The sequence below is a fragment of the Brachyistius frenatus genome, unplaced genomic scaffold, assembly GCF_029030835.1.
Source record: "Brachyistius frenatus isolate BFR_SWC_R1_liver_20210118 unplaced genomic scaffold, ASM2903083v1 Contig_137, whole genome shotgun sequence".
Lineage (NCBI taxonomy): Eukaryota > Metazoa > Chordata > Actinopteri > Embiotocidae > Brachyistius > Brachyistius frenatus.
This window is the reverse complement of record NW_027210736.1, coordinates 312,046-337,500: the sequence shown is the minus strand read 5'-3', so window position 1 is coordinate 337,500 and position 25,455 is coordinate 312,046. Positions and strand designations below refer to the sequence as shown.

Sequence of the window (25,455 nt, the reverse complement as noted above, 5' to 3'; positions counted from 1 at the left end):
TATTCTTATTATTATCATTAATAACCCAAACCATTATCTCTCCCGTAACCAAAGTGGATTTTGTGCCTAAATGTAACCGTGGCGATAATTTTGGAAACACTCCCGTGGGTCGTATCTTTATTTTCATGATCGAAGGGTTTGGAGGATGAAACCTACTCGCGTTGGTAGCACGCTGACTTTATCTCTGGCGCCACCATGAGGTCATCTCATATTTGTGGTTTTGCGTAAAAACTATTTTCTTTCCAGACCAAACACCTGAATTATGAACTTTCTTTACATGTTTAGTTTAATTTAGAAAATTCATACGCTAACATACCAACCTAGGACGGTGAACTTCTTAGTTAGCATCATAAATCATTATGTTGATGTAAAGACGTGTCCTGAATAAGCTTAAAGCATGAATGAATGTTGGGAAGATGCTTAATAAATGTTTATATATGAGCATCAATCAAGAAAAAAGCATAACACGAATTAGGAATTTAAAATCTGAAGACGAGCACCTTGTTTCACTTTATTTTCTTTATGAGCACAGATTTTTGCAGCGTGATTTTGAATTCTTAATATGAATATGAGCCAGAAGAAAACTTTTTCTTGTGATTGCAAGATATATATTTTCATATTTTCAGCCAGAGAGAAAAGGTGCAACACCTTTTTTAGCTGACAAAGAACATGACTCGCCATGATTCACTTTCTAAAAGTCCTGAATCCTCCCTGTAAATGTGACTTTCGCTTCTATTTATTTTCGTAATAATCGAATCCCACATTGTTTTTTTTCCCCCCGATTGCCGACACGTCACTTCATCGTCCCACGCTGCAAACGTTATCCATCTGGCGCCCAGCTAGGTTTATATCTGCAAATACTAGTAAAAAGAAAAAGACCTCCAACTACGACATAGAACAGAGGTTATATTAGTAACCAAAACAGAAACCTGCAGACTTCATGCTGTAGAGATGCATTGAATTAATATACTCCACCGTAGGGGTTCTGCTGAAGACATATACTGTTTTAAATGTATAGTTTTGTGGATTTAAAGACACAAATTAACGCAGCAATAATTGTGATCCAATAATTTAAATTGAATTTTGGTAGTTTATAGTTTGATGAAGTTAATATTTTGAATTTAAACTTGTATTTCTACACCACGTGTTGCTACTTTAGAAACATAAAAGACGTTTGAATCGTTTGACCACGACTGGTGATAATCATCAACACAAAGAAATATACGGTTATTCCAGTCTGAATGTGTGAGAGAGTGTTGTACTTAAAATGAACTGATGTCCAGGTCGCTGTGCATGAGTGAACAGCTGCCCTCATTACCTCCTCCATATATATGTATACATATATTTATATATATATGTATATTTATATACAAAATGTTGACACGCACACACTGTATTCACAGCGTGACTCACGTGTCTGAAGGAGGGCGAGTTCAGTTAGAAATCTGACAGGATCATCAGGAGGAGCATGAAATGAAAAGCAGCGAGTAGAAGAAGCTCCTGGAGACGACAGAAGCAGCAAACTGCACAGTCAGACTCAGTCTGCTTCGACGTCACGTGGTCCGAGGACACATGCTCGGCAGAAAAAACAAACAACTACAGAACCGGCAACATCATCACGGACGACCCCCCCCCAAAAAAAAAGAAAAGAAAAAGGCTCGACCCGGAGCCTGGACAGCCCGAGGAATGCAAACAGCAACACTCTGAGATCGTCACACAGCTCCTTGGGATGCTGGCAGACGGATGGCGGTCAAACCCAAAAAACACAGGGACAGGGGGGGTCGGGGGTCGGGGGTCAGGGGTCAGGGGTCAGGCCAAGACAAATCAGAGAGGGACCACACGCACGCACGCGCGCACACACACACAGCAGACAGAAACCATAACAATAGCAAGGGGAGGAAGGGGGGTGGGGAGGGATAAAAAGAGAGGTAGAAGAGTGGGGGGGGGGAGGAAGATAGCACGGGCCACCGAGTCGACGAGAGAAGAAGAAGCAGTCTCACAGACCTGATCAGCGAAAATCCTGGTTTTTGGCTCAATAATGGCTCCGCCCCTTATCTCATCCTCCACAGCCATGAGTCTTGGAAGCAGAGAGAGAGAGAGAGAGAAAGGAGGGGTAAGAGGGGGGGCAGAAAGAGAGGGAGTATTATGAATTCAGGATGATACTTCACAAGATGTTGAGCAGGTGCATCTCCAAACATCTGGCTCAACATCAGCACAGAGATCAGATGCGGCGGAAAATCTGAAATCCACTAAGCAACCAAAAAAAAAAAAAAAGCTTTAAGGAGGCACTGCCAATATTTGTTTTTATTTATTTTTTTACTGGTGGAGCCTTTTCTGTCCCACCTTCCCCCCTCCCCCTCTTCCCCATGGGACTTATCAAAGCCCTTCGTTGCCCAATTGAAGGTGTTTTTTTTTTTAAGTGACCGCATCCCGATCATCCCCCAGGGAATTTACCCCGTCTTACGCAACACTGACTGACCAAGGCCAAAAAAAAAGAAACAAAAAAAAAAGTGGTGGGGGGGTGGTGGAAAATCCTTTGACTTTAATCATTTTCAAAGAGTTTTTCCTGAGAGCAGCGGGGCGGCGGGAGGTTTTCCCGTGCTCTCGTTGATTATCCGAGCGCCAGGGATTCACTCCAGATCGGGTCGTTGTCTTACAGTCACGCAGCCAGCTGGCCTAAAACTCTGTTCATTTGAACAATACATGCCAAATAGAAGTTTTTCAAAGAAAAAAAAAAAAAAAAAAGTGCTCTTTTTCTGTTTTACAAGGTTTTCGGGCGACACCAAATAAGACGGTTGCGGCGTTGAACCTTTATAACCGAACATAAAAGAGAAACTTTGCAAATTCGTGTCATATTTGTTTGAGCAAAACGAGCCGTGTGTGCGCTCATTAAGACGCTAATCCAATCCAATCGTTGACAGGAACATTTAATTGCCACCATGCTTCAAGGCAGAATAAATTCACCACCAATCAAACAGCACTGTGTCACCCCCCCCACCCCACCCCCAACCCCCCTCAGCACATTCATGTCATGTTTTATTAAGAAGACAGAGAGGCACATATTTGACAATAAAGAACGAAAATCCACAGGTGAAGTTTCAAACAGAAGTGTTTGGATGTTTTATTCCATAAATAATGTACAGTGGTCGAGTTATTATTATTTTTTTCTTTACAAAAAGAAGAGAAATAGGAAAAAAGAAAAAGAGTCAATCAATAAAGCACAGACAGAAATATTAGCACTGTCCCAGAAAACAATGGGATGTAACATGGGTATACAGCATTAAGATTCTGACATGACTTCAAGAAGGCAGACAATGATTCATGTGGGTGATATGAAAAGAAAAAAAAAGAAAAGAAAAGAAAAAGAAAATTAAGCTTCATATATCCAGTTGTACTTCAAGTAGTGTGCTTCTGAGGTCGAGTCGTACATTTAGTCCAAAACAATGTGTGTAACTACCGACATGAGGTCACAATGTCTGCATGTTCTGCTACAGAGAAAAAAGGCAAAGAGACAAAGGTGTCAGAGAGGATGTGAAGTCAACGGAGAGACGTGGACGGAGCGTCAGGGCCTCGCGGAGAAGACAAATACCAGAGGACGGAGGTTTTTATTTCATTTTGCCTTTCGGTAATAAATCGGAAAATGTCACGAACGAAAGTCGAAATCTCGAGAAGCTCCGCACCTTCGGGATCAAACAACTCCATCAATTGTCTCATTGTTTCTTGTGACAACAACACGTCCTCTTTGTATTGCACGCAGGCGTTACCATGGATACCGTTTCATCCGTCCGGCTACGGCTAATTCTGTTTGTGTGAACGCGGCCGCTTCCTCCACGTTCGTGAGGCTTCTCCTTGTGAACGCAAAGAACTTTTGGCACAATGTCTTCAAAGTCCTGAAACGTTATTACCAAACTGTGTTCATGCTGTTCTGGAAATATTATTTCAACTTTATTATCAACATTTCCGCTTTATTCTCAAAATTGTATTTCAACTTTATTCTCGCCTTTTTTGGTGACATTTTGACCTTTTCTTGAGATTCCACCTTTTGTGTGACTTTTCCATTTTCTTTTCTAAACTTTTTTCTTGACATTTCAACTGTTTTCTTGACAATCCCACACTTGTTTTTCGTAACATTTAGACTTTTGTTGACATTCCGACTTTTTTCTTGAACTTTTTACTATTTTTACGAAAGCACCATTTTTGGTAAAAACCTCGTCCTCTGGTTTGTTCCTCCTCGCTGCGGCCCTAGCACTCTGTCCTGGAGAGACAGACCTGGATCAAAACAGACGCTGCAAATACGTTCTGCTTTCTGTGTGCCAACGAGTGCAACATACGGGATATAGTGCGAGTCTTCGATTGAAAACTTACCTGCCAGCGTCTGATTGGCGTTGAAGCCGCAGAGGCAAAGACCCATCTGGTCAAAACAAACTAAGAATTATTTGCAACTATTTTGAAGCAGGTCTGTGCAGGAGGGAATATAAAACCCTTGGCTGTTGCTACAAGCCATGTCAGTCACACACACATCGAGCCATCACCACTATGAATTCATTTTGCAAGATTTAAACAGAAGTGTTGCCGTAGTACAATCTATACAGCCTACCAATATGTTCTTGCTACGAAAGAGAGGCAGATATACCGACACCAGAATATTATCTAGATCTCTGGAGAGGGAAAAACTGAAAATAATACGGTTTCCCTTTTTATATAAGAATATTGAAATCACACTGGAACTGCATAAGTTAAAAGACAGTACGGTCTAACTCTCTTTAACAACTATTCTCATCACCAGGTCACCACCAATGACGGACTGCAGGTCAAAAAAAGTCATACCAAGCATATACAGCAAAATCATACAGAGATAAACAAAAATAAAAGAAGAAGAAGAAAGAATCGCTTTAATTAATTAATGAATAAATAATATCCAGAGCAGTCTTTCATTTTAAAAATGCAGGTAAGAATCACAAACACCATACAGACAAGCCCCCCAAAAAACACAAGTCAAGAACTGAAGGAACACACGGTTGTCTGAAAGAGTCACGTCATTGTTGTCATGTTGTCTCTGTGGTACTTTTGCACTTTACAGTATTTCCAGGTCTTTTTATTTTCCTGTTTCCGTACTGCCAGATGGCACCTGGTCAAAGATTTTGGCAGGAAGTCACTGTTGTTGTTGTTTTTTAAAACTTTATGTACACAAAATGCATACAATACACCTCATCGGGAACCTGCGTGTGGACATATTGTATTGATTATTGCACTTCTTCTTCGCTATTGCAAGTTAAAATAATCATAATCTCACTCTCAATAGAATCCATATATATATATGTATATATATATATATATCTCATATAATATTATTGTTATGGCTCTTGCATCACTGAATTTAATACGCTATGGATTATAGTTAAAAATAGATTATTACTATGACAGGTGCAATTAAGAGCGTTGATTTTTTAATTTTTTTTTATTATTTCTTCTCCGCTCTCGGCTGCATCCCTCGACATAATAAATCAGTTCACAGCGCCGGGAAGATAAATAGTTCCATTCGTATTGATAATTAAAATATTTTTGACAAAAAAATAGGAGAGCCTGTAGCCAACTAATGGGATGAGAAGAAAAATATATAGATACGCGTGCTACAGGTAAAGTGGATTCAGTGTTTAAACCTAAAAACTCAAACATGTGGCTTTGGTTTTAAAAATTAGATCGTTGAGAAGAAAAAAAAAAAAAGAAGTGAACGCGGTCCGACGACGGATATTCGACTTGCTCTGAACGCACAGAACGTTAAGGCTTCTCTTAAAAAAAAAAAAAGAAGAAGAAAAATCTCTGAAACTCCAAAACGCGACGCTGGAGGAGCGTTTTCACGTCTGCACGTGAGCGGAGAGAGATTCGGGGTTTTTTCAAGCCTACACGGGAGCAGCGGATCCAACGTGACGCTCGCTTCCCCGATTTGCAGAACCTGAGCTCGCATTTGCATCTATTTTGAATGTGTTGAAAATTATAAAGTAAAAGGTCAATTTAAAAGATTCAAACGTAACATAAGGCCGCGGTCGCACTTCGCTGAGACGTGCGGCGGCCCGGCTCAGTGAACTGTGAGGACTTTGGAAGCATCCAGATCTGCTACGTAGTTCATCCTCGTGGTCAGATGATTAAAAAATCAAATAAAAAGGTCACAAGCCTTTTGAAAAAAGACGCTCAGCTTGGTGTGTGCAGCAGGTCGGTTGTTGGACGCACCTTTTAGCTTTTACTCCCCGCGGAGTAAATGATTTGAAGTGCTGCCGCTAGCGTAGCTCCTCGACGCTCGAACCTTCGTTCACGTTTAGTCTGCGACGTTCTTCCCTCTTCGTGTTACATCGTGTGTGTAAAAAAGTTCCCTCGGTAGAAAGCAGTCCTTCAGTGAACCGCGGGTCACCTCCAGTTAAAATGGAAGAGCTAATATTAAACCACCGTCTTCCGTCGAGGGTCCAAAAAAAAGGATTCTTTGAGTTGCTTTTAAAAAGTGCGCACACGTTTCTTAAGTGAGCAAATTTGTTCCACTCCTCCTGCTTTTTTTTTTCTTCTTTTTTTTTTACTACGCTGAAGCGGGATCCTCACGCACACACGATCCCAGAGAATCCAGAGGACGGCACAAAAACAGTGCTCAACAAAAAAAAGAAGTCTGATAAAAGGAGGGATGCTTTAATTTAATGGTGGGTTTTTTTGTCTTTTTTTATATACAAAGTTTTTAAGATGTTTTCTCCGTTAAGAAGACGAGCAGGACTCTGTCGTCTTCATTCCACGTCTTCTTCCCTGGAGTGGATTAAGAAGTGATTCTCGGTCACAGACATCCACCCTTCAGCTGCAGACCAACACGCTAGCATACCAAGGGAGAATATTTCTACCGGTGTCCTCTTTACACAGTTAAAAAAAAAAACACGTCAAGGAATCCTTGAAACACAGCGAACATTTGCTGTTTTTTCCTTTTTTTCCCCACAAACTACCTAAATTAGTGAGTGGTCGATGAAAAAAAACCAACTAAAGACTGCACTCAAAAACCTACAAGTTCACACCCGATAAATCAGGCTGGACTCGTCCTGCTCGGGAATAACAAGTGAAACCACGTTGTGAGGTTGCCGCGGCAACAAGAGGACAAGCAAAGACTCTTTTAGTCCAAACCACCGAGGCCACGCCCCCCGAATCCGTCTTACAGTCTCTCGTTTAATTGGTCACTCATTACAAATCTCCAGCTCCCTGAAAACAACCTCCTTCTCTGCGATATTTCCCCCCGCAAGGAAACAAGCCTCCGGTAGATAAGAGTCCAATAAGAGTCCAATATGCAATATATGTATTTTGAGAAAAAAATCTCACAGTTCGTGTTTCATCTGGTTAAATCCAATAAAGCTAAAAAATGTCAATCAAACGCTTCCAACTCGCTCCTCAGACGTACGACGAGTCATTTTAATTACTGCTAGCAATCACAATCTCGAGAGACTCTTTTCTCCACGACTACCGGAAGAAGAAATATTCTTTTTTTTTTTTCAACCAAAGGAGCCGTAAATAAACAGTCAAATGAAATGAACACCACGTGATGTCTGAGCTGTCTTTTTCCGCCCTCCATCCCAACAACAGACTCCATTTACCTGCTAATTATCCCTTTAATTTGGGAGTCTTTCTCCACTTGCTGTTGCCGTAGCCGCCGCTCGCTGTCGTCCAGCCGGTTCTGGTACTGCAGCAGGATCTTGTTGGTCTGCTGCTCCTGCGTGAGGAGCCGCCGCTCGTAGTCCTCCAGCTTTTTGTGGGACATCACCAGGCGCTCCTTCAGGGAGTTGATCTCCTCCTCGTACTCCCGGACCTGTGGCGGAGATGGAGAGGATCAAATCAGACGTGATTCTATTTTGCGGCGGGTGTTGATGTGGCTGCTGGATGTGAAAGGAAACTCCAAATATTCAACCTGAGGTGCAGTGAAACACACCAAACTAAAGAAAAGGGCAACAGATGCGCGAACAGTCAGCCCTCGTGTCTGTCTCGTTTCACTTCCTGCCGTTTGTTTGATTGTCTGCCCCGCTCTGATTAGTTTCACCTGTCCCTCGTTGTCCTTCCCTCCCTGATGCATTTAGTTGCAGTGCATTCCTTCCCTCTTTGTCCACTTCTTTTCAAATCTTCTCAAAGTCCTCTATTTTTTTTTCTAAGCGGCAACCAAAAGTAAACTCTGGAGCAGGACGTGACCATATTTGGACAAGCTGGGGGAGGAGTCAGCGGTGGTTCTGACTGATCTGATTGGAAACCTGACAATACTACGTCCCGCCCACCGATAGCTGTAACCTGACTGTACCACAGGCCTGTCAATCAAACAGACACGCCCCCAAAAACAGGTCTTCTTGAATCTTCTTTTCTAATGAATGAGGGATTATTCCACCCCCCCCCCCCCAAAAAAAAAAAAACCCAGGTATTTTTGAATCTCATTTTTCAGACTTGGCAGCTTCGAACACGTTTAAATACACTCAAATATAGTCTGGACTTCTGTGTTAAGACCGGATCTGCTCAGCAGTGATTGACGTGACTCAACGCTACATTTCGCTGATTTAAGCGGCAGCACCTACCCGGTCCATGCGAGACTCATCCATGCTCTTTGAGTACTCCTTCAGTTTGAATTCTTCACGGTCGATCCGCGAGCTTTCGATGTCGGCCGACAGGTGGGGCATGTTGGAGACCCAGGCCACGGTGCGCTCGTTGGCCGGGGTCGGGGGGTTGAGGGTGGACGGAGTCTGGGAGCCCTGGGGAGCAAGAAACAAGGCCGGCACGCTGCATATGAGAATATGAGTTCTTCAGAGGAGGAAAGTTTCACAACAAGAAGCTCCGTGCCTCCGAGGGGCGGAGACTCCCGGTGGGACTCGCGCTGGATTAGAAACGCACATACAGGAAGTGACATCTTACACGTGATGAAGAGGACACGGAGGAAGAGTGGAGAGACGTTACCTGTTTGCTCATGGTGGGTTTGAGCAGGTGCTGCTGCTGAGACTGTTGCTGCGGCGACTGCTGCGTGCTCTGCCCGGCGGTGCCCTGCGGACTCTGGTTCTCCCTGACCGAGCTCTGCTGGTGGGGCAGCCCCGGGGCCGTGTTGTCCTTGACGGACAGCTGCCGCGGCCCGTGCTGCCGGCCGCCGTAGTTGGACTCGGGCGACTGGAGGAGGTTCCCGCTCTGCGGCCGCGTCTTGGCGGGAGCGGTGGGCGCGGAGGCGGCGCTGACCGACAGCTGGTGGGAGGTCTGGGACTTGACGCGCTGCGTGGGGGGCGGGGCTACAGAGCTCTGCCGCATGGGCTGGACTGTGGAGGGGGGCGTGGTCGCCAGGGAGGAGTGGGAGGTTCCTGTCTGGGAGGTCATGCCCATCATTTGTTGGTGTGGGAGATTATCCTTCAAAAGAAAACAGGTGAATAATGATTTAACATCTTTATTCTTTGTTTCATTTGTTTTTCCTTCAGATACTCTCAGGCTGAAAAGGTCCCGTGGGAGAGTTGGGGAGGAGGGGGAGGCAGCGATGGGTCTGTCGCTTCAGGAGCTGAAGGAAGAATGAAGTACAATATGATCCAGGAAGTTTAGTTTGAGTGACAGCTTTCAGAGGATTCACTTTATGATGTTTTATGCTGGGATGTGACGAACGGTGGAAATACGGCATTCCCATGACATTCAAAGATATTTGAAATATTTTGCATGTCATCTCTCTCATTTTCCTCCCATGTCTGCTAACTGTTTATTATGGGCTGCAATTCAATCCATCAGTTTAAAGTGCAGGATCAACAAGCACTTTACACTTTACAATTGCGAATAAATACATGAAGCAGAACATCAAAAAAATAACAACTAACTATAATTTCTTAAGGTTAAGAAATATAGAATTATATAGCTTAATTATCTTCTAAATTAATTGATTCATCATAAAATGATATGAAAAAAATAGCAATACTTTCTTCTCAGTGCTTGTTTTTGCATGAACAGTCCAAACCTCAAATTTGACAACATTAGACAAAGTTGGAGTTCTTTTTGTTTTTTTTGCTGTGTCAGCTCTATTGTCCAATAAAAATGGAAAACAGAAATCTTGACTCTGCCACCACCTCCACCTCCACCTCCAGCTCCACCTCTACCTCCGCCCCCACCTCCACCTCCACCTCTGCCCCCACTCACGGCCTGGAGACACTGAGATAAATGAACGTATTCTCTGCACCAGTTTTCTACAAACTCATTAGAGTTGAAACCAATAACCAACAATGACAACAAGTTTGAAACTCAATTAATCGTGCAACTCATTTATAAAGAAAAAACTGTTTCCAGACTGACTGATTGCTCCTTTTGTTTGATTCATGTTATGTAAATTTGAGTTCTCTGACAACATGTCGGACAAAACGAGCACATTTCTCATCATTTTATGCACTAAAATAATCAGCAGCTGCATTAAAAATGTATGAAAACGAACGGCGTCAGGAAGGACGAGGAGGAGCGCGGCGGACATACCTGCACGTGCGTGGACATCTGCCTGCGGCCATAGTCGGCCCTGCTGTAGTCGTCACTGTAGCTGTGAGAGTGGATGATGCTGGGTTGGCCCAGGTGACCGTCCCGGGTCCTGAGGGTGGACAGGTCCTCACTGCGAGAGAACCCCCCGTGGGCGAACTGTGGGATGTAGGACTGGTGAGAGGGCTCGGGCTCGGGGGCCAGGAGGAGGGGCGCCGGGGGCTGAGCCCGGCTGTGCTGGTGATGGAGCTGTTGCTGTTGGGGCCCATCAGCAGTCGCCAGATGAAACAGGGGATTCTGGAAGGAAAGCGGGTAGCGCATGGCGGCGGCCTGCTGTTGCTGCTGCTGGGACAGCGAGTCGGTGGTGGTGCCCATCTGGCTCAGCTGGCTCAGCCGGAGGCCGCCGGACATGCTGGAGCCGCCAGAGCCAGCTGACAACCTCCCACCGGCCCGCAGCTGGCTGCTCAGGCCCGACCCCAGGCCGCCACCGCCTCCGCTGCTCAGCCCTCCGAAGCTGCCCATGCCGGCGATGGAGGCCTGGGAGGAGTTGAGCATGTCCACCGACTGCAGGTTAGACACGCTGTTCATTCGGGAATCCTGGAGGTCCATCATAGATACGCTTTTATTGACACTGAGCACCTAGATAATCAGGGATATGAGGGGCTAGTGCGCCCCCTGTTATTTTGATGTGTTAGGTGGCCACGGATGATATGGGTGAGGGTGGTGCGGGTGTTTTTACCGCGAGGCCTGCCTGGATATCGGAATGCCTCAAAGTATTTCCCAGGAAATACCGCTAGGATGAGTTGCGTGGTGAATCAGTGGAAAAAAAGCAGATGTCATGATACACTAGAGCCTCGATCACACGATGGCAGATTCTATCAAGTATGACCGGCATGCACGTCATACTAACCGCAACGTTGAGAGAAGGTAAAACCTAGTGGATGGGATGATGGTTCCCCTTCGATATCGTCGGTGGAGTACAAACTCACCTTAGGGTCTGGCTCCGTGATGTCCGAGCTGCTCGTGCAGTAGGCCGGGCTGGACCGGGCCAAGGGCGGGCGCGATACGTAGAACATGTCTTTGGAGTTGGCTCGGTGAGGGTGGTCGCGGTCCTGAAAGCTCATCTGGGAGTGCTGTGGCATGACCCCTCCGGTGGAGGTGGGGGAAGGCAAACGAGTGATATCTATAGAGCTGGAGGCCAACAACAGACTGTCAGGTCATGTGGTTTGATACTACTGCATCAAAGAGGAGTTTAATAATAATAGTTCATAATAAATAAATGTTAGATTGAGCTTCAACTACGATCTGAGGGGTCCTGAGATGATTTATAAAGGTGGGAAAGAAGAAGAAATCTGTATTTTGTTGCTCTAATATTTGATTTTTGGCGACATGTTGGATAATTTTGCCTCTTAAACGATATGAGAAGTTCAAGTCAAAGTTTCTGTTTCTGACAATGAAGTTATAACATCATCCAACTTGAAAGGTCCGTACTTGTTTAGATCCCTCATCATGATATTCTGGAACTCCGATGAGACGCCCCGGTTGAAGCTCGGCCGCGACAGCAGCCGGTCCGTCTGTCTCTCCGGCACCCGGTCCGTCTGGTGGCTCGGCTGCCTCTGCAGGTGAGGGTTACGCAGGGCCATGCTGATGTCGTTCAGGAGGCGGGGCAACGGACCCAGTTTGATGATGGCGTCCTGCAGTTAAACAAAAAAAGAAAAAAAAAAGAAAAGCGTTTCACTGCAGACTTTTTATTAAAATATTTCATTTCAGTGCTTCATTAAAATGTCACATTTCCACCTCCACTCACCTGGTGCTTGTAACTTAATGACAGCTCAGGTCTGATTGATGACTTACAGCCGGATTTAGCACAACGTTGGATGTGAGAGAAAAGTGACACATTTTTTAGACACATATGTTGAAACTCAGCTTATAAAAATGACACATCCAGCCTCAGTTTGGTTTAGTTTGGCTGAGGTGAGGTCACACAACTCCGTTAATTTACTTTAATTCAAGCCACAATTAGTTGTGTTTTGTGCTTTATTGCATGATGTGATCAAGTGTAGTTATTATATGTATATATGAGAAGGTATAATGCTGGTGTCCCCTGTAAGTCAAAATGTATTATAACATATGTAACATTAATAACATTAAAGGTATCATGAGGGGGAAAAAAAGATAACAACAAAACAATAAGATACAAAAAAAAATGCGAATGTTATGTAAATAATATCCCAAAAATATACAATATAGCGGTATTGTCATGTTAGAATTTCATGCAGTACATGTAATGGGATACTTATAGATAAAAAATTGCAGATTATATTGAGCATACGATAAAGATGCTGCATTAATGTACAGCAGTATTATTGACAAATAACAAGAGTGTCTTTGGTAGTTTCATACGACAGTTGTCGCGTCATTAAAATAACAAACGTACTTGTGCCCATCTTGGTCTTAAAATGAGGAGCATTGATATCTTGATGCAGCCTTAAACCAGTGCTGTAGTATTTTATTGTTATTCATTCAGGGCACATTTTTAAGACTGTAAAATGCGCCTACATGTGGAGATTCTGCCTGTTACACGCACATTCAAGCACGATGCACATAAACATGCAAAAGATTAAAAAAAATTAAAAAACGACGTGAATTGTGTGTAATTTTTTTTTTTTTATTGTGCGAATCGATCTGCAAACGAGCCGTTTCTTCTGCAGAGAAGAACTTCTTTCGCACTACTTGGGAAATCTGCCGATATAAAAAAAGGCGTAAGCTCACCTGGCTCTTCAAGGGAGATGATAGTTCATTTTTATTTTTTCATATTACACCCAAACAACACCTCTGATTGATTAAGAGGCTAAAGTACAACCTCTTGAAATGCACTCGGGCTCAAATTGGACTTTATTTTGACGGTCCGGACCACATTATCATTGAAGAAAACGTGTCCCACGTCAGTTTAGAGTCAAACCAATTTTCTTCCCGTTTAAACTACATCTAATAGTATGTTGTACGATACGGTTGCAGTTTTTAAAATGGATCTGATGCTGCTGTTCGGTGCTCACCTTGCTGAGCTGAGCCATGACCTCCCACAGGAGGCTGTGCAGTATCGACAGCTCCCTGCCCAGGTCGATGTAGCCCTCGAAGCCGCCTGCGTTGCTCACGCTGTCCAGGTTGGAGATCTCATACAGGAACTGCTGCATGGAGCCCCACTCCATCTCTAGGAACTCGTTCATGAAACACATGTACTCCTCTTTAGTGCCAAACCTTCAGGCCGGACGGGAAGGAAGACGTACAAAGACAGAAAAAAAAGGAGGGAATAATCAGCAACGAGTCACGATATTTGGTTTTGATATAAAGAGGTTTTGTTTCTTTCCCATAAATGCCAGCGCCTCAAAGACCGGACGCTACAATAAACTAAAAAAAAAATTACCTTTTACACATCATTTTTTTTACTGCGTGGTTTTGAGTCGGAATTAAATAAACACAATAAACAAACTTGTGTCCAGCATAGTATGAGGGAAGATTTGGGAACACTGTCAATCACTGTCAAAGTTGTGTCATAAATATATAAATGTTTTATGTGCAGTCTGTGAGTAAAAAAATAAAACCACATTTCCATATGTTGAGAATGAAAGTTCAACGCTGTCTGGAGGTTATTGGCCCATCAAATCAACACGAGTTCAAAATATTGAACTCTCCCTATATGCAGACGACACTGTGGTTTTCTATTGTCGCAGTTAAGCTTGTGTACATTTTTAAACAGGTTTGCTACATTTCTTATTGTAATTTAATGATTATAATAAGAAAGGTAAATGATTCCCAGATGGTTTGTTATTATAATCCACTGCAGGGAAGAGGGCTGGCTTTTCTATTTTCACAATAAATAAACATTTTAGTTTGGAAATGGAGCCTGTTCTCTTGTGAATCCAAGACGAGACTGTTCGTTAACGTGTTTTAGATTAAAAACCAAAATCATACTGACTTGGAGAAGTTGGCCAGGTTTTGCACCACTTTCGCGATGAGGGTGAGCGTGCGCGACGTCTGCTCGTCGGGATACTCCTGGGTGAGGTTGAACAGCGACGGGGACATGATGGCGGGACACAGGAAGCGCAGGAAGAGCGAGCCGCTGATGAGGCGGTCGGAGATGTCTTCCCGACCCCTCTCGGCGCAGCGCACTCTCCAGGAGGCGAACACCTCCTTCAGCTCTCGAGGGAACACGCTGCGAAGGGACGTAACGCAGATCATAAAACAGTTTTCTTGGTTTCGCTCTGCAGGAGATCTGAAGCCATCGAGTTTCTTTACTAAAGCGAAGAGGAACAAACTCACCAATGGGAATTAACGATCTTGCAGAGTGCCAGCTCGCAGCACATTCGGAGATTGGCTTGGTGGTCCGGCAGTACGGAGGGAGGCGTTCTCATGGGGTCCACTTCGCAGTTTTCCTCCGACTCATACAAGGCCCTTATGAACTCCCCTGCAAGAGTCGTTTCATTAGCAGCAAATTCAGTGCAATCAAAGCAGAAAAACAGCATCCTGTCACCGAATAAATCCACGATGGAAGAATGACGATTCATCAGTCGACAGAAAAATTGTAGCGTTGCCGCCGGAGACGCTGCCGTTTGAGTAAAGACGCACAATAGTCCACTGTAGCGAGAAAGTAAACCTTCAGGCAGCTGCAGTTCATCTTTATTCAAAAGCCAAAACACCCACTTAAAAAAAAAAATCATATCACAATTTGTAAGTAATTCTCATAAATAGAAACAAACGTTAAAGACGTGTAACTACTATTATTTTAAATTAAACAAGAACAAAAAAAGATTGTCAAAGAGACAAAGAGACAAATGTTTTTCCACCTGAGAAAAGTTGTAAAAGTCGTTCAGTATCTTCTTTCAAAGGAATTGACTCTCATTTCTTTTTCGATCTTTTGCTAAGCAGTTTTTACCAGAAGTGGTTTTCATTCGTGTCTCTTTTAGAGCCAATCCCAAAGTTTCATGACTAGTTTCCAAGGCTCAGACGGGTTTATCCTCTTCACACGTTCTACCGTTTCTCCTTCTGAACTCCTGACTGCTACTTTTGTGTCATCAAACCAACATTCGGGACAAAGATGGACGGAGCTTTCTGTTATATAAAATATGGAGTGAATTTATATTTAAATGATCTCACTCATGCCGCAAATGACATTTTCTTCCTGTTCACTTCCTGTTTACAAGAATACTCTTAAACAGATGTTATAAACAGGATTTTGTATGAAATCCTGAAATTAGCAAGTAAAACACATCAAGTCCTTCGCTGCATTTCTTTTTGCTTCTACGTGATTATCAGCTACAAAAAACATTTAATTCGATACATCATCAAACTCCACACAGCTGTGAGTAAGGTGGAAAATAATAAAACTGCCCAACCAAACCAAACGATGTCTTCAAGCTGGTAACAGCTTCTTCGCTGGGATTTTTCCTTTCATTCAAACTTTCTAAAGCTCGTCTGCTGAAGTTGAAATGACTTGTCAAACACGACTGTGACTCACCTATAGCATCCTTGAGGTACTTATGTCCGATCAGTTTGAGGTACTCTTCTATGGCTTTGGTGGCCAGAGTGTTCTCTCTGAAGATAAGGTGTTCTCGGTCGATGAATCTGTCCACCTCGCACATCGCCATGTCCGACAGGAAATCCTGCACGCAAGGAGACGTTACACTTCAGACGTTTTTCCTGACCTTCGTTTCGGGGTCGGTTTCACCGGTGCTAAGCCCCGCCCCCTTCACCCACCTTCGCCTTCCCCGTGCTCTGCAGTATGTGCACCAGAGCGCAGGCCACCTCCTCTTTGCTCTTGACGCTCAGCACGGGCTCCAGCACGGCGCACAGCGTGCGGTAGTTGTTGGTGACGTACTCGGCGAACTCCTTGTACAGCTCCATGGGCAGGATGTTCATGGTCTGGAAGCGGGATTTGAGGCGTAGGGATGCGTTGATGATCTTCCCCCCTCCGACGCCGGCCCCCTTGGTGAGGACGCTGGGCTGGATGACCGGGTACCACTGCTCCACGAACTGACGTCCGGTGATGCTGGAGATGGGGATGCTGACCAGTCCTAAATATGTGCTCTTTTCCTGAGAGGCAACAGGTCAGAGAAACCTTTTATCTTTCAAGGTGTGTGCAAGAAAATCAAACGGTTCATTTTAAGCTTTAGAAACAAATTGATAATGAGCGACCGACGCTGGCTCTTCGCAGCATTGTTGTCGCTGAAGCTCTCGTACTAAACTCAGAACAAAAAAACTTGTCGAGTTCGTGTCTCAGTTTTATAATCTTCTAAAACTTTTTTTTGTTTTCCCACTGACGAAACCTAAAGAGGCAGAAAGTAGCAGAAAATGGCCGAAACGCTGAGCCTCCTCGGGGGGCTGATGGGAGCAGTTGATCCGTGGCGATGACTCAGCGATTATTCCAACAATAATTACAATTATTTTATTGTTTTCTGCTTCTGAACAGACTCGCTGCATCACTTCCCTCCAACACGAACAACACCGCAACGACTGGGACGCTAAAAAGACAAATGCAGCGTCTCCGCGGACGCGCCCGTGTTTTTGCGTAATGTTACCTTCTCCCAGAGTCCTACCTCCTCATCTCTTTGTGTGCTTTCAATGAATTGAGGCTCTAATGAGTCAAAAAATGTTCATTTCTGTTGTAAAATTCCCTCTCAGGAATATTTCAGTTATTCTACAATAGAATCACAGCATGATGCTAAAATAATCCGTACAGCAGGGGTCTCCAACCTTTATTCATCGAGAGACACTTTGACAATTTTTTTGTCTTATTTTAGTTTAGTTTGCTTTAGTAACATTAATTCAAACAGCTGACCTCCACCCAAACCAGCTGAATAAGCTTCTTTTATGTGAAAAATAACAAACTAACACTGTTGGTTTAAATCGAACATCATGTGCCTCCTGCAGTGCACGCAACCTATGTGAGGTCGAAATGGTTTGAAACGTGTCAAATAAAGCGTTTTAATATCAGATTTAACTAATAAAATCCAGAGTTTCCCTTCGATTGGGACCGATCCCTTCCTACTAGTCAAAACCTGGTATATAGCTGGACCCTGTGTGAAACTGGAGGGCTTTTATTTTGAAAGGTCGCGGCATTTAGCCGACCTGCAGTGCAACTATTTCACCTAATTCATGAGCAGCCGTTTTGTTTCCAGCTCAGTGTGAGAGTCTGCTGCATTTCTGTCCTCTGGTCTCTGTGTCCCAATGTGGGCGGAGCTAAACCTCTGCTGCCTTTCTGTCCTCTGGTCTCGCTGTCCCAATGTGGGCGGAGCTAAACGGTGGAGGTGGAGGGAGAGATTGTCCACTCGTTAATCGATCGCCAAACTTACCTGGACGGCTCACCGACGCAAGTTTGCGTGTTGTTGGAAGCTTCTACGATCTACTCACAGCTACGCGTCGGAGACCCCTGCTTCACAGATTGTGACAAACCTTCTGCCTGAGAACAAACCAGCCATCCTCTACAGATCTGTCCGTCACCTTGCGTCTCTTCTTGTCCGTCTCCTTGTACAGATGAAGGCGTAGGTTGCGGACGGCGGGCAGGTTGTTGAACTCGAAGTGCTCGCCCCAGAACACGGTGTCGGTGCGGGGCTTGCTGGTGGTGCGTGCGTACAGCATGTCGTCCAGACACAGTTCGCAGTAGTAGCGCTTCTTGGCCGGAAGCTCGCGGGCCTCGATGATCCACAGCTTGAGCACATTGTCCACCCTCCGGCTGTTGTCCTGCGTCAAACAAGGTCGGGTCAGACGAGGTCGAGCGCTATCTAACGACAGTCATTAAAAAGAGGCTTCACAGAGAGCAGATGTAAAGGGGGAAGAAGATGACGAACAGCGGAGGAAACGTGGAAGCGGACACAGCGTGTGAGTGTGTGAGTGTGTGAGTGTGTGTGTGTGTGTGTGTGTGTGTGTGTGTGTGTGTGTGTGTGTGTGTGTGTGTGTGTGTGTGTGAGAGAGTGTGTGTGAGAGAGTAAAGCGTGACAGCAGGTCAGCCTGCAGGAGAGCGGAGGGAAATGACAAGAAAGAAATGTTTTGAGACGCGGCCGTTTGGCTTCTGGCGGACGGCGGGCTCTCGACTTGAAGACAGACGACGGCATGACGACGGACGCACGACAGCAGGAGAAATGTGAGGAGGGATTCTTAGTGGCTGCAAAAAAATAAATACAAAATAATCCACTGAAACACAGAAAAAAACCACAAATGACACAATGCACATGTGCCGCCAAGACAATGGTGGTGATGTCCCTGCAGACGGCTACACTTCCTAATCATGATCACAAAAAGCTATTTTTGAATCTGAGCTGAGAGAGCGCCGTGTTGATTGCAGTGGTGCACGCGCACTGAGGCACTTCAATCGGGTCTCAGATGCCATTGAGTCCGCTTCAGACTATTTAAGTCCTAATTTAGACGGCTCGATAAGTGAGCACCAATCGAGACGCGCCGTGTTCTCGAGCCGCTCTTTGATAGGAAACAACACAAAAGGCACAATTAATTCCAAGTTTGGGGCATCTGCCGGCTCAGTTTGCCGTTTTTTGCAGCGCCAGCATGAAGCTCGAGTCCTCCGCCTGCACATCATCTCACATCTTCCACTTTGGTTTTTTTTTTCTGTCTTCTCTCTCTCTCTCTCTCTCTCTCTCTCTCTCTCTCTCTCTCTCTCTCTCTCTCTCTCTCTCTCTCTCTCTCTCTCTCTCTCTCTCTCTCTCTCTCTCTCTCTCTCTCTCTCTCTCTCTCTCTCTCTCTCTCTCTCTCTCTCTCTCTCTCTCTCTCTCTCTCTCTCTCTCTCTCTCTCTCTCTCTCTCTCTCTCTCTCTCTCTCTCTCTCTCTCTCTCTCTCTCTCTCTCTCTCTCTCTCTCTCTCTCTCTCTCTCTCTCTCTCTCTCTCTCTCTCTCTCTCTCTCTCTCTCTCTCTCTCTCTCCTCTCTCTCTCTCTCTCTCTCTCTCTCTCTCTCTCTCTCTCTCTCTCTCTCTCTCTCTCTCTCTCTCTCTCTCTCTCTCTCTCTCTCTCTCTCTCTCTCTCTCTCTCTCTCTCTCTCTCTCTCTCTCTCTCTCTCTCTCTCTCTCTCTCTCTCTCTCTCTCTCTCTCTCTCTCTCTCTCTCTCTCTCTCTCTCTCTGGCAATCAAAAGGCAAATCAAAGCGTGGAATCGGGGTGGAACCGAGTCGATGAGGACTCTTGCTTTTCCAATAGTGAAAGTACAAACAAATCAAAGCAGGGAATAAAAAAACAAAAAAACAACAGAAGAATGATCCTCGTCTCTCGCGGCAGAGTCTTATCTCTGTCAGTGCATCTGCTCTGAGATGTTCCCGTTGTTTCAGGGGAGAGATGGAGGAGGGTGGAGATGGGGGGGGGGGAGGGGGGCGCTACCATGTGGAGTCTTTGGAGCTCCATGATTCAGCCCGGGCCCCCCGCGGCCCGAGCATCTGGACGAGGTGTTCGGCTCGGGTGATGTTTCATCTCAGTGTGGCGTAATAACGACGCTGTCCCCCGGTCACCATCAAAAGCTGCACAATCTCGCCTGCCTGTTTCAACTTCTAATAACGATGGCGGGGGGGGGGGGTGGTGTGTGTGTGTGTGTGTGTGTGTGTGTGTGTGTGTGTGTGTGTGTGTGTGTGTGTGTGTGTGTGTGTGTGTGTGTGGTTGGGGAGGCGGGGGGGGGGGTTCACAAAGCTATCAAAATCTGAGGGAAAATTAAGACTGCAGCCTGAAAATCTCCTCCTACTGTACACGTCCACCTGTTCCGCTCACAGCGGGTGAAATGAGGCCAGAAAAGGAAACTGTGCTGGTGAACACACACGTCTAGGACGAGTCCTGGTGCCGGACAGCTGAGATCCTGGGAGATCTTTTGCACCACATTAACCCATTAATAAAATGTCATCCAAGGATGAGGATATTTTGAAGTCAGTTTTAGTTTTGCATCATATTTACTCCAAAACCACCCAAGTTAAAAAGCTAGAAAACGCCAGGAGCGCTTCTGAAAACGGCCGGCAGGGGGAGCTCGTGAGCGGAAACCGACAGTGACGTCACCCCTTGGTTTGACAACGTCTGTTATGTAGACTCGAGTTTGGATTTTTGTCAGTCACCATGTTAGCTAGTTTGGAGCAGGAAGTGGCCATATTTGGACGAGCTGGGGGGAGGAGCCAGCGGTGGTTCTGACCGATCTGATTGGAAACCTGACGATACTACGTCCCGCCCACCGATAGCTGTAACCTGACTGCACCACAGGCCTGTCAATCAAACAGACACGCCCCCAAAAACAGGTCTTCTTGAATCTTCTTTTCTAATGAATGAGGGATTATTTTCAGATGGACCGGTTGAGCGTTTTAGTTTTTTACCGTACTGGTACTCGGCTATGACATTTCAGTCCCTAAAAAAGAAAAAAAAAAAGAAGCTCTGTGGTCTCATCGTGTATTAAAAAAAACCCACAGAGACACGTTGACGAGGGTAAAATCTTAACTTTAAATGAAGGCTTCTCTAAAAGCATCATCATTTCAGGTCGAGCCGTGTTTTTGGACCATTTTACATTCGTGGGATGTTGAAGGATCGTCGAACGCCACAAACTGCGTCTTCCTCAAGCTGCTCCAGAACAGATCCGATCGTACGCGTCAGGTCGACCGACCTGGACTTCACCCGTTTGGTTTGATCTCTAATCTCTTCAGCATCCTTCAGCTGGGCCGGTAAACATCTGCCTGCTGTGTGCAATTTACTGATATCACATTACCTGATTTATTTATTTTTTTTGAAACATTCAGGAGATTCAATACAAACACACACAGACACGAGGATGGAGTTCACAGAGGAATGAAGCGGTGCGCTCTTATTGAACACAGACAACAACAACAACGGGAGACGGGGAGGAGAGAGAGAGACACACAGACAGAGGGATCATCCTTTTTTTTTTTTTTTCAGTTTTTTTTTTACTTCCTCTCTACCGCATCCCTTTCTCTCCCCTCACCTTGTTGGGCTTGACAGCTCTCTGCAGGTTCTCGATCCATTTGTCTCTCTCTGCAGCTGAGCGACACGCAAAGCACTTGGTTCCCGATGCCGTAGTCACCTGAGGTTATAGCCAATGGTATAAATTCAACAACCACAGCCATTAGTCACCATGGAGACTGCAGCTAAGGCGCCAAAACAATGTCTTGCATTCACTCTCAGCCTCTTGTCATGTTCCGCTAATGGAAATGTGATGGAAAAGAAAAAGTAAAAGCTGAGAGAACTCATTTCAATGTCCTTGTTTTGTGCCTTTTCTTCTTTTTTTTTTTTTTCCACATGTAAATAAATCATATTGTCATTTCGCTCTGGCTTGTCGGAGATGAAACATGGTGTCTGGTGCCGTGTAACTGCTCTGTACATTGTGCTGCTGGCTGTGACGAGTGTGCCGTTTTTTGTTTTTTTTTGTCCACCCGGGCGCCGCTCAGTTCTCACCTCAAAGCAGTACTCCTGTCCCAGGATGCTGGAGTGGACGGGTTTGATGATGGCGTCCTCGTCCAGGGTGAGGTCCAGCGCCTCGGCAGCGCTGCTGGGAGACAGCAAGGACTCATGGGAATGGGACTCTTTGAAGCTCTGCATCAAACGGGTCCTGGGAGAGTGATAGTCGGTTAGATGTGCGGAGGAGGGTGAGGGGGGGGGGGAGGTGTCTCTTTTATTGAACGCAGCTTCACTTCGGTGTCCAACGAAACTACAGGAGACGTCTTTTTGTCGACGTCTGAATATTTTATGTTAATTTAAAAAAATGTTCATCTTTATCGTTGTGTAATTGCTGCGTAACATGTTGACCCGGTAACACAGGACTGTTTGTTTACACCTGTATCTACAGTACAAGTGTCAATCAAAAAGTTCAGAGACTGTTCCCGCAGCGCAGCGATGCACCCGGAGCAGCAGGAAGCAACGACCTCTGTGAGGAAGCGTTCAGAGTCTCTTCATCAACATCAGCACCTGTTTTTGCGGTAACGTGAACGTTTGTGATTTCACCGCCGACCTGAAACTGGAGCAGAGAAACATCACGTAACTTGGATTTAGCTGTTTTTTTTAGCTAAATTAGCTGTTTGTTTGGTTTTTTTTAACCGGTTGTTCGGGTTATTAGCGGGTTTTCTTAGCTGGTATGAAGCAAAATGAGTTATTTGTTAGCGTTGTGGTCACAAAAACATGTGGAACTCAGTTGCTGATGTAAGTTGGAATATTTAAGTTAAATCTTCACTCGGCTCCGTGTGCTGCGCAACAACAACGGTTTCTGAACTTTTAAATCAACCCTCGTATCGAAACCTCAAAAAAATATTGTTAACTTTTAAACAAGCTTTGTGTCTTTTACGAATATTTGCGTAGTCCGGTATAAAACTTTTGTAGTAAACACCAAGTAGCAGTGAAAAAAAATCAGGAAAAAGCCTCATTGTATTTCTCTTCAAAAACCTATTTCTTAAAGTCAAATCGTAAAATAACGTTTCGATTTCAGTTGCCTTCACTGACTTTATAATAATTTAGACTTTAGCTGTTTTATAATAATTACTCAAAGCTCTTTAACATTGAGAGGAAACTTAAAAAAAAAAAAGAAGAAATCAGCAGATTCAACACACAACAGATGCAACCGAAAGATAATCCACATTATTTGACGGGCAGCTGTGAAGAGGACAGAAAGATGGAGTCTGCAGTTTGTTTGCCACACGGTTCAGTAAACTGGATTTCAACTGGAGAAAAAAATCCAGCAGAAATCCAGCGAAGAGTCTCTGAAATCCGTGCTCTTATTTTGAAAAGCTCCTTACGACCTCGTTTGAAATGTTAACGAGAGCTCTTGCGATGTGAGCTTTTAACACACGATCTCGTTTCTTTTCTTCTCTTTTATTTTGTGTGTCATCCTGGAAACCAAAAAGCTAAAGACTTTTTATTTGTTTTTTTGTTGTTGTTTTTATAGCATTTATGCAGCTGTCGCCACGGTTACATCCGGTCTCTCACCTCCGGGCAAAACATTTCAAACTCTACAGACAACATTAAAAAAATAAATTAAAAAAAGATTCTTAAAACCGTCATTAATCCTGAAACACACACACACACACACACACACACACACACACACACACACACACACACATGGACGCAGCTCTCCTTAACAACAGGGTCTCTGCTAAAAAATCCATCCATCACCTACACACACACACACACACACACACACACACACACACACACACACACACACACACACACACACACACACACACACACACACACACACACACACACACACACACACACACACACACACAGCAGCGTGCAAAATCACAGACCAGCTAAAGAAAGCACGTATGATGACGCAGTGAGTCGAACCGGAGGTGAGTGAGGAGGGACGGCCGCGTGCGATGAAGCCACCTCGGAGACAGAAAACAGCTGGATGGAAAAAAAAAAAGAAAGAAAAAGAAAAGGAGCGCGTATCCTCCGCTCTGCGTCCGACCGACCGACAGACCGACCGACCGACAGACAGACAGACCGACCGACCGACAGACCGACCGACCGACCGACTCCCGGCTCGCCTGCGCTCACACTGCTTTTGTCTTAACGTTCACTCATAACGTTCATCACCACAGCACTGATTACATGTAGGGGAGAGAGAGAAACACACAGAGGGACAAGAGATAAAAATAGACCCACAGGAATGAGTCAGATGGAGGAGAACACGGAAGAAGAAGGAGTGTGGGAGAAGTATGTGTGTGGGGGGGAGGGGGGAGGAGGGGGGAGGAGGGGGGTCAGGAGAGGAAAAAGACTGAGAGAGATGAGGAATAAAAAAGGTTGACGCGTGGAGACCTCAGAGGAAATCATCTTAATCATGTAAACAGTGGATCCAATGGAGGATGGATCAGAGGAGGAGGGAGGGAGGGAGAGGAGAGGAGAGGAGAGGAGAGGAGAGGAGAGGAGAGGAGAGGAGAGGAGAGGAGAGGAGAGGAGAGGAGAGGAGAGGAGAGGAGGGGAGAGGGAGGGGAGGGGAGGGGAGGGGAGGGGAGAGGAGAGGAGAGGAGAGGAGAGGAGAGGAGAGGAGAGGAGGGAGAGGGGGAGAGGAGGGAGAGGAGAGGAGAGGAGAGGAGAGGAGAGGAGAGGAGAGGAGAGGAGAGGAGAGGAGGGGAGGGGAGAGGAGGGAGAGGAGGAGAGGAGAGGAGAGGAGAGGAGAGGAGAGGAGAGGGAGAGGAGAGGAGAGGAGGGGAGGGGAGAGGAGAGGAGAGGAGAGGAGAGGAGGGGAGAGGAGGGGAGGGGAGGGAGAGGAGAGGAGAGGAGAGGAGAGGAGAGGAGAGGAGAGGGGAGGGGAGAGGAGAGGAGAGGAGAGGAGAGGAGAGGAGAGGAGAGGAGAGGAGAGGAGAGGAGAGGAGAGGAGAGGAGAGGAGAGGAGAGGAGAGGAGAGGAGGGAGAAGTGCCGGAGGTTAAAAAAACAAAAACAAAGTCTACGTAAGGTCTCGAGACGCGTCGCAAAGTTAGATTGAACAACATGTGACTGATGAAGCAGAATGAGAGAAAGACGTGAAACAAGATACTCAGAAGGAGTTGATGCAGACAACAACAACAAAATACACAGAAACTCAACTAACCAAATAAATCTGCTTCCAAACTGGTGATTTTTGCTGCTTTTGTTTGTCTTTTTATAAAAAAAATAAAAATAAATAAATAAATAAAATGTAATTGTTAGCCAGCCATTTTGATCCTTAACTTTAGATTTTTAATGGCAGCAATTTATCCAGTAAGATGCTGAGTTAGAGACATGCTAACACATGTTAGCATGATGCTAATTAAAATTACACAGCGCAAGAAGCGACTGATGGGAGAGGTTCTTCAGGAAGTAGTCTGATTCATCAAATGTAAAAAAAATGTTGGTATGAACTGATGACCTCCTCCTCCTCCTCCTCCTCCTCCTCCTCCACTGTCTGTGTTACTGAAGTTATGACGAAGGTTCGGATCATCCAATGAGGTTCTTCTCAGTATCTTTGCAGGGATTTTACACA

At 45.2% G+C, this 25,455-nt stretch overlaps 1 protein-coding gene and 1 long non-coding RNA gene across 17 annotated transcripts in view; one reads left to right on the top strand and one right to left on the bottom strand.

The window, feature by feature from the left end:
• LOC138630626 (uncharacterized) overlaps positions 1 to 25,455 on the top strand; it is a 203,408-nt gene that overhangs the window by 12,662 nt on the left and 165,291 nt on the right. The gene's annotated exons all lie outside the window — the stretch shown is intronic.
• Positions 1 to 25,455, bottom strand: part of syngap1b (synaptic Ras GTPase activating protein 1b) — a 129,111-nt gene that overhangs the window by 12,354 nt on the left and 91,302 nt on the right. For 6 of the 16 annotated variants that reach the window (XM_069715035.1, XM_069715044.1, XM_069715041.1 and 3 more), the window contains 16 exons: positions 21,908 to 22,061; positions 21,438 to 21,536; positions 17,974 to 18,213; positions 16,231 to 16,566; positions 15,992 to 16,136; positions 14,797 to 14,941; positions 14,453 to 14,689; positions 13,533 to 13,734; positions 12,284 to 12,325; positions 11,968 to 12,170; positions 11,466 to 11,667; positions 10,480 to 11,073; positions 8,950 to 9,384; positions 8,574 to 8,747; positions 7,614 to 7,825; positions 2,005 to 2,077 (listed from right to left, as the gene is read on the bottom strand). In XM_069715035.1, the coding sequence (XP_069571136.1) occupies positions 2,005 to 2,077; positions 7,614 to 7,825; positions 8,574 to 8,747; positions 8,950 to 9,384; positions 10,480 to 11,073; positions 11,466 to 11,667; positions 11,968 to 12,170; positions 12,284 to 12,325; positions 13,533 to 13,734; positions 14,453 to 14,689; positions 14,797 to 14,941; positions 15,992 to 16,136; positions 16,231 to 16,566; positions 17,974 to 18,213; positions 21,438 to 21,536; positions 21,908 to 22,061 (3,493 nt within the window). Of the gene's footprint in view, positions 1 to 2,004; positions 2,078 to 3,091; positions 6,784 to 7,613; positions 7,826 to 8,573; positions 8,748 to 8,949; positions 9,385 to 10,479; positions 11,074 to 11,465; positions 11,668 to 11,967; positions 12,171 to 12,283; positions 12,326 to 13,532; positions 13,735 to 14,452; positions 14,690 to 14,796; positions 14,942 to 15,991; positions 16,137 to 16,230; positions 16,567 to 17,973; positions 18,214 to 21,437; positions 21,537 to 21,907; positions 22,062 to 25,455 lie in introns of those variants that run through there. The other 10 variants (XR_011311650.1, XM_069715034.1, XM_069715037.1 and 7 more) reach the window with 8 other exon arrangements.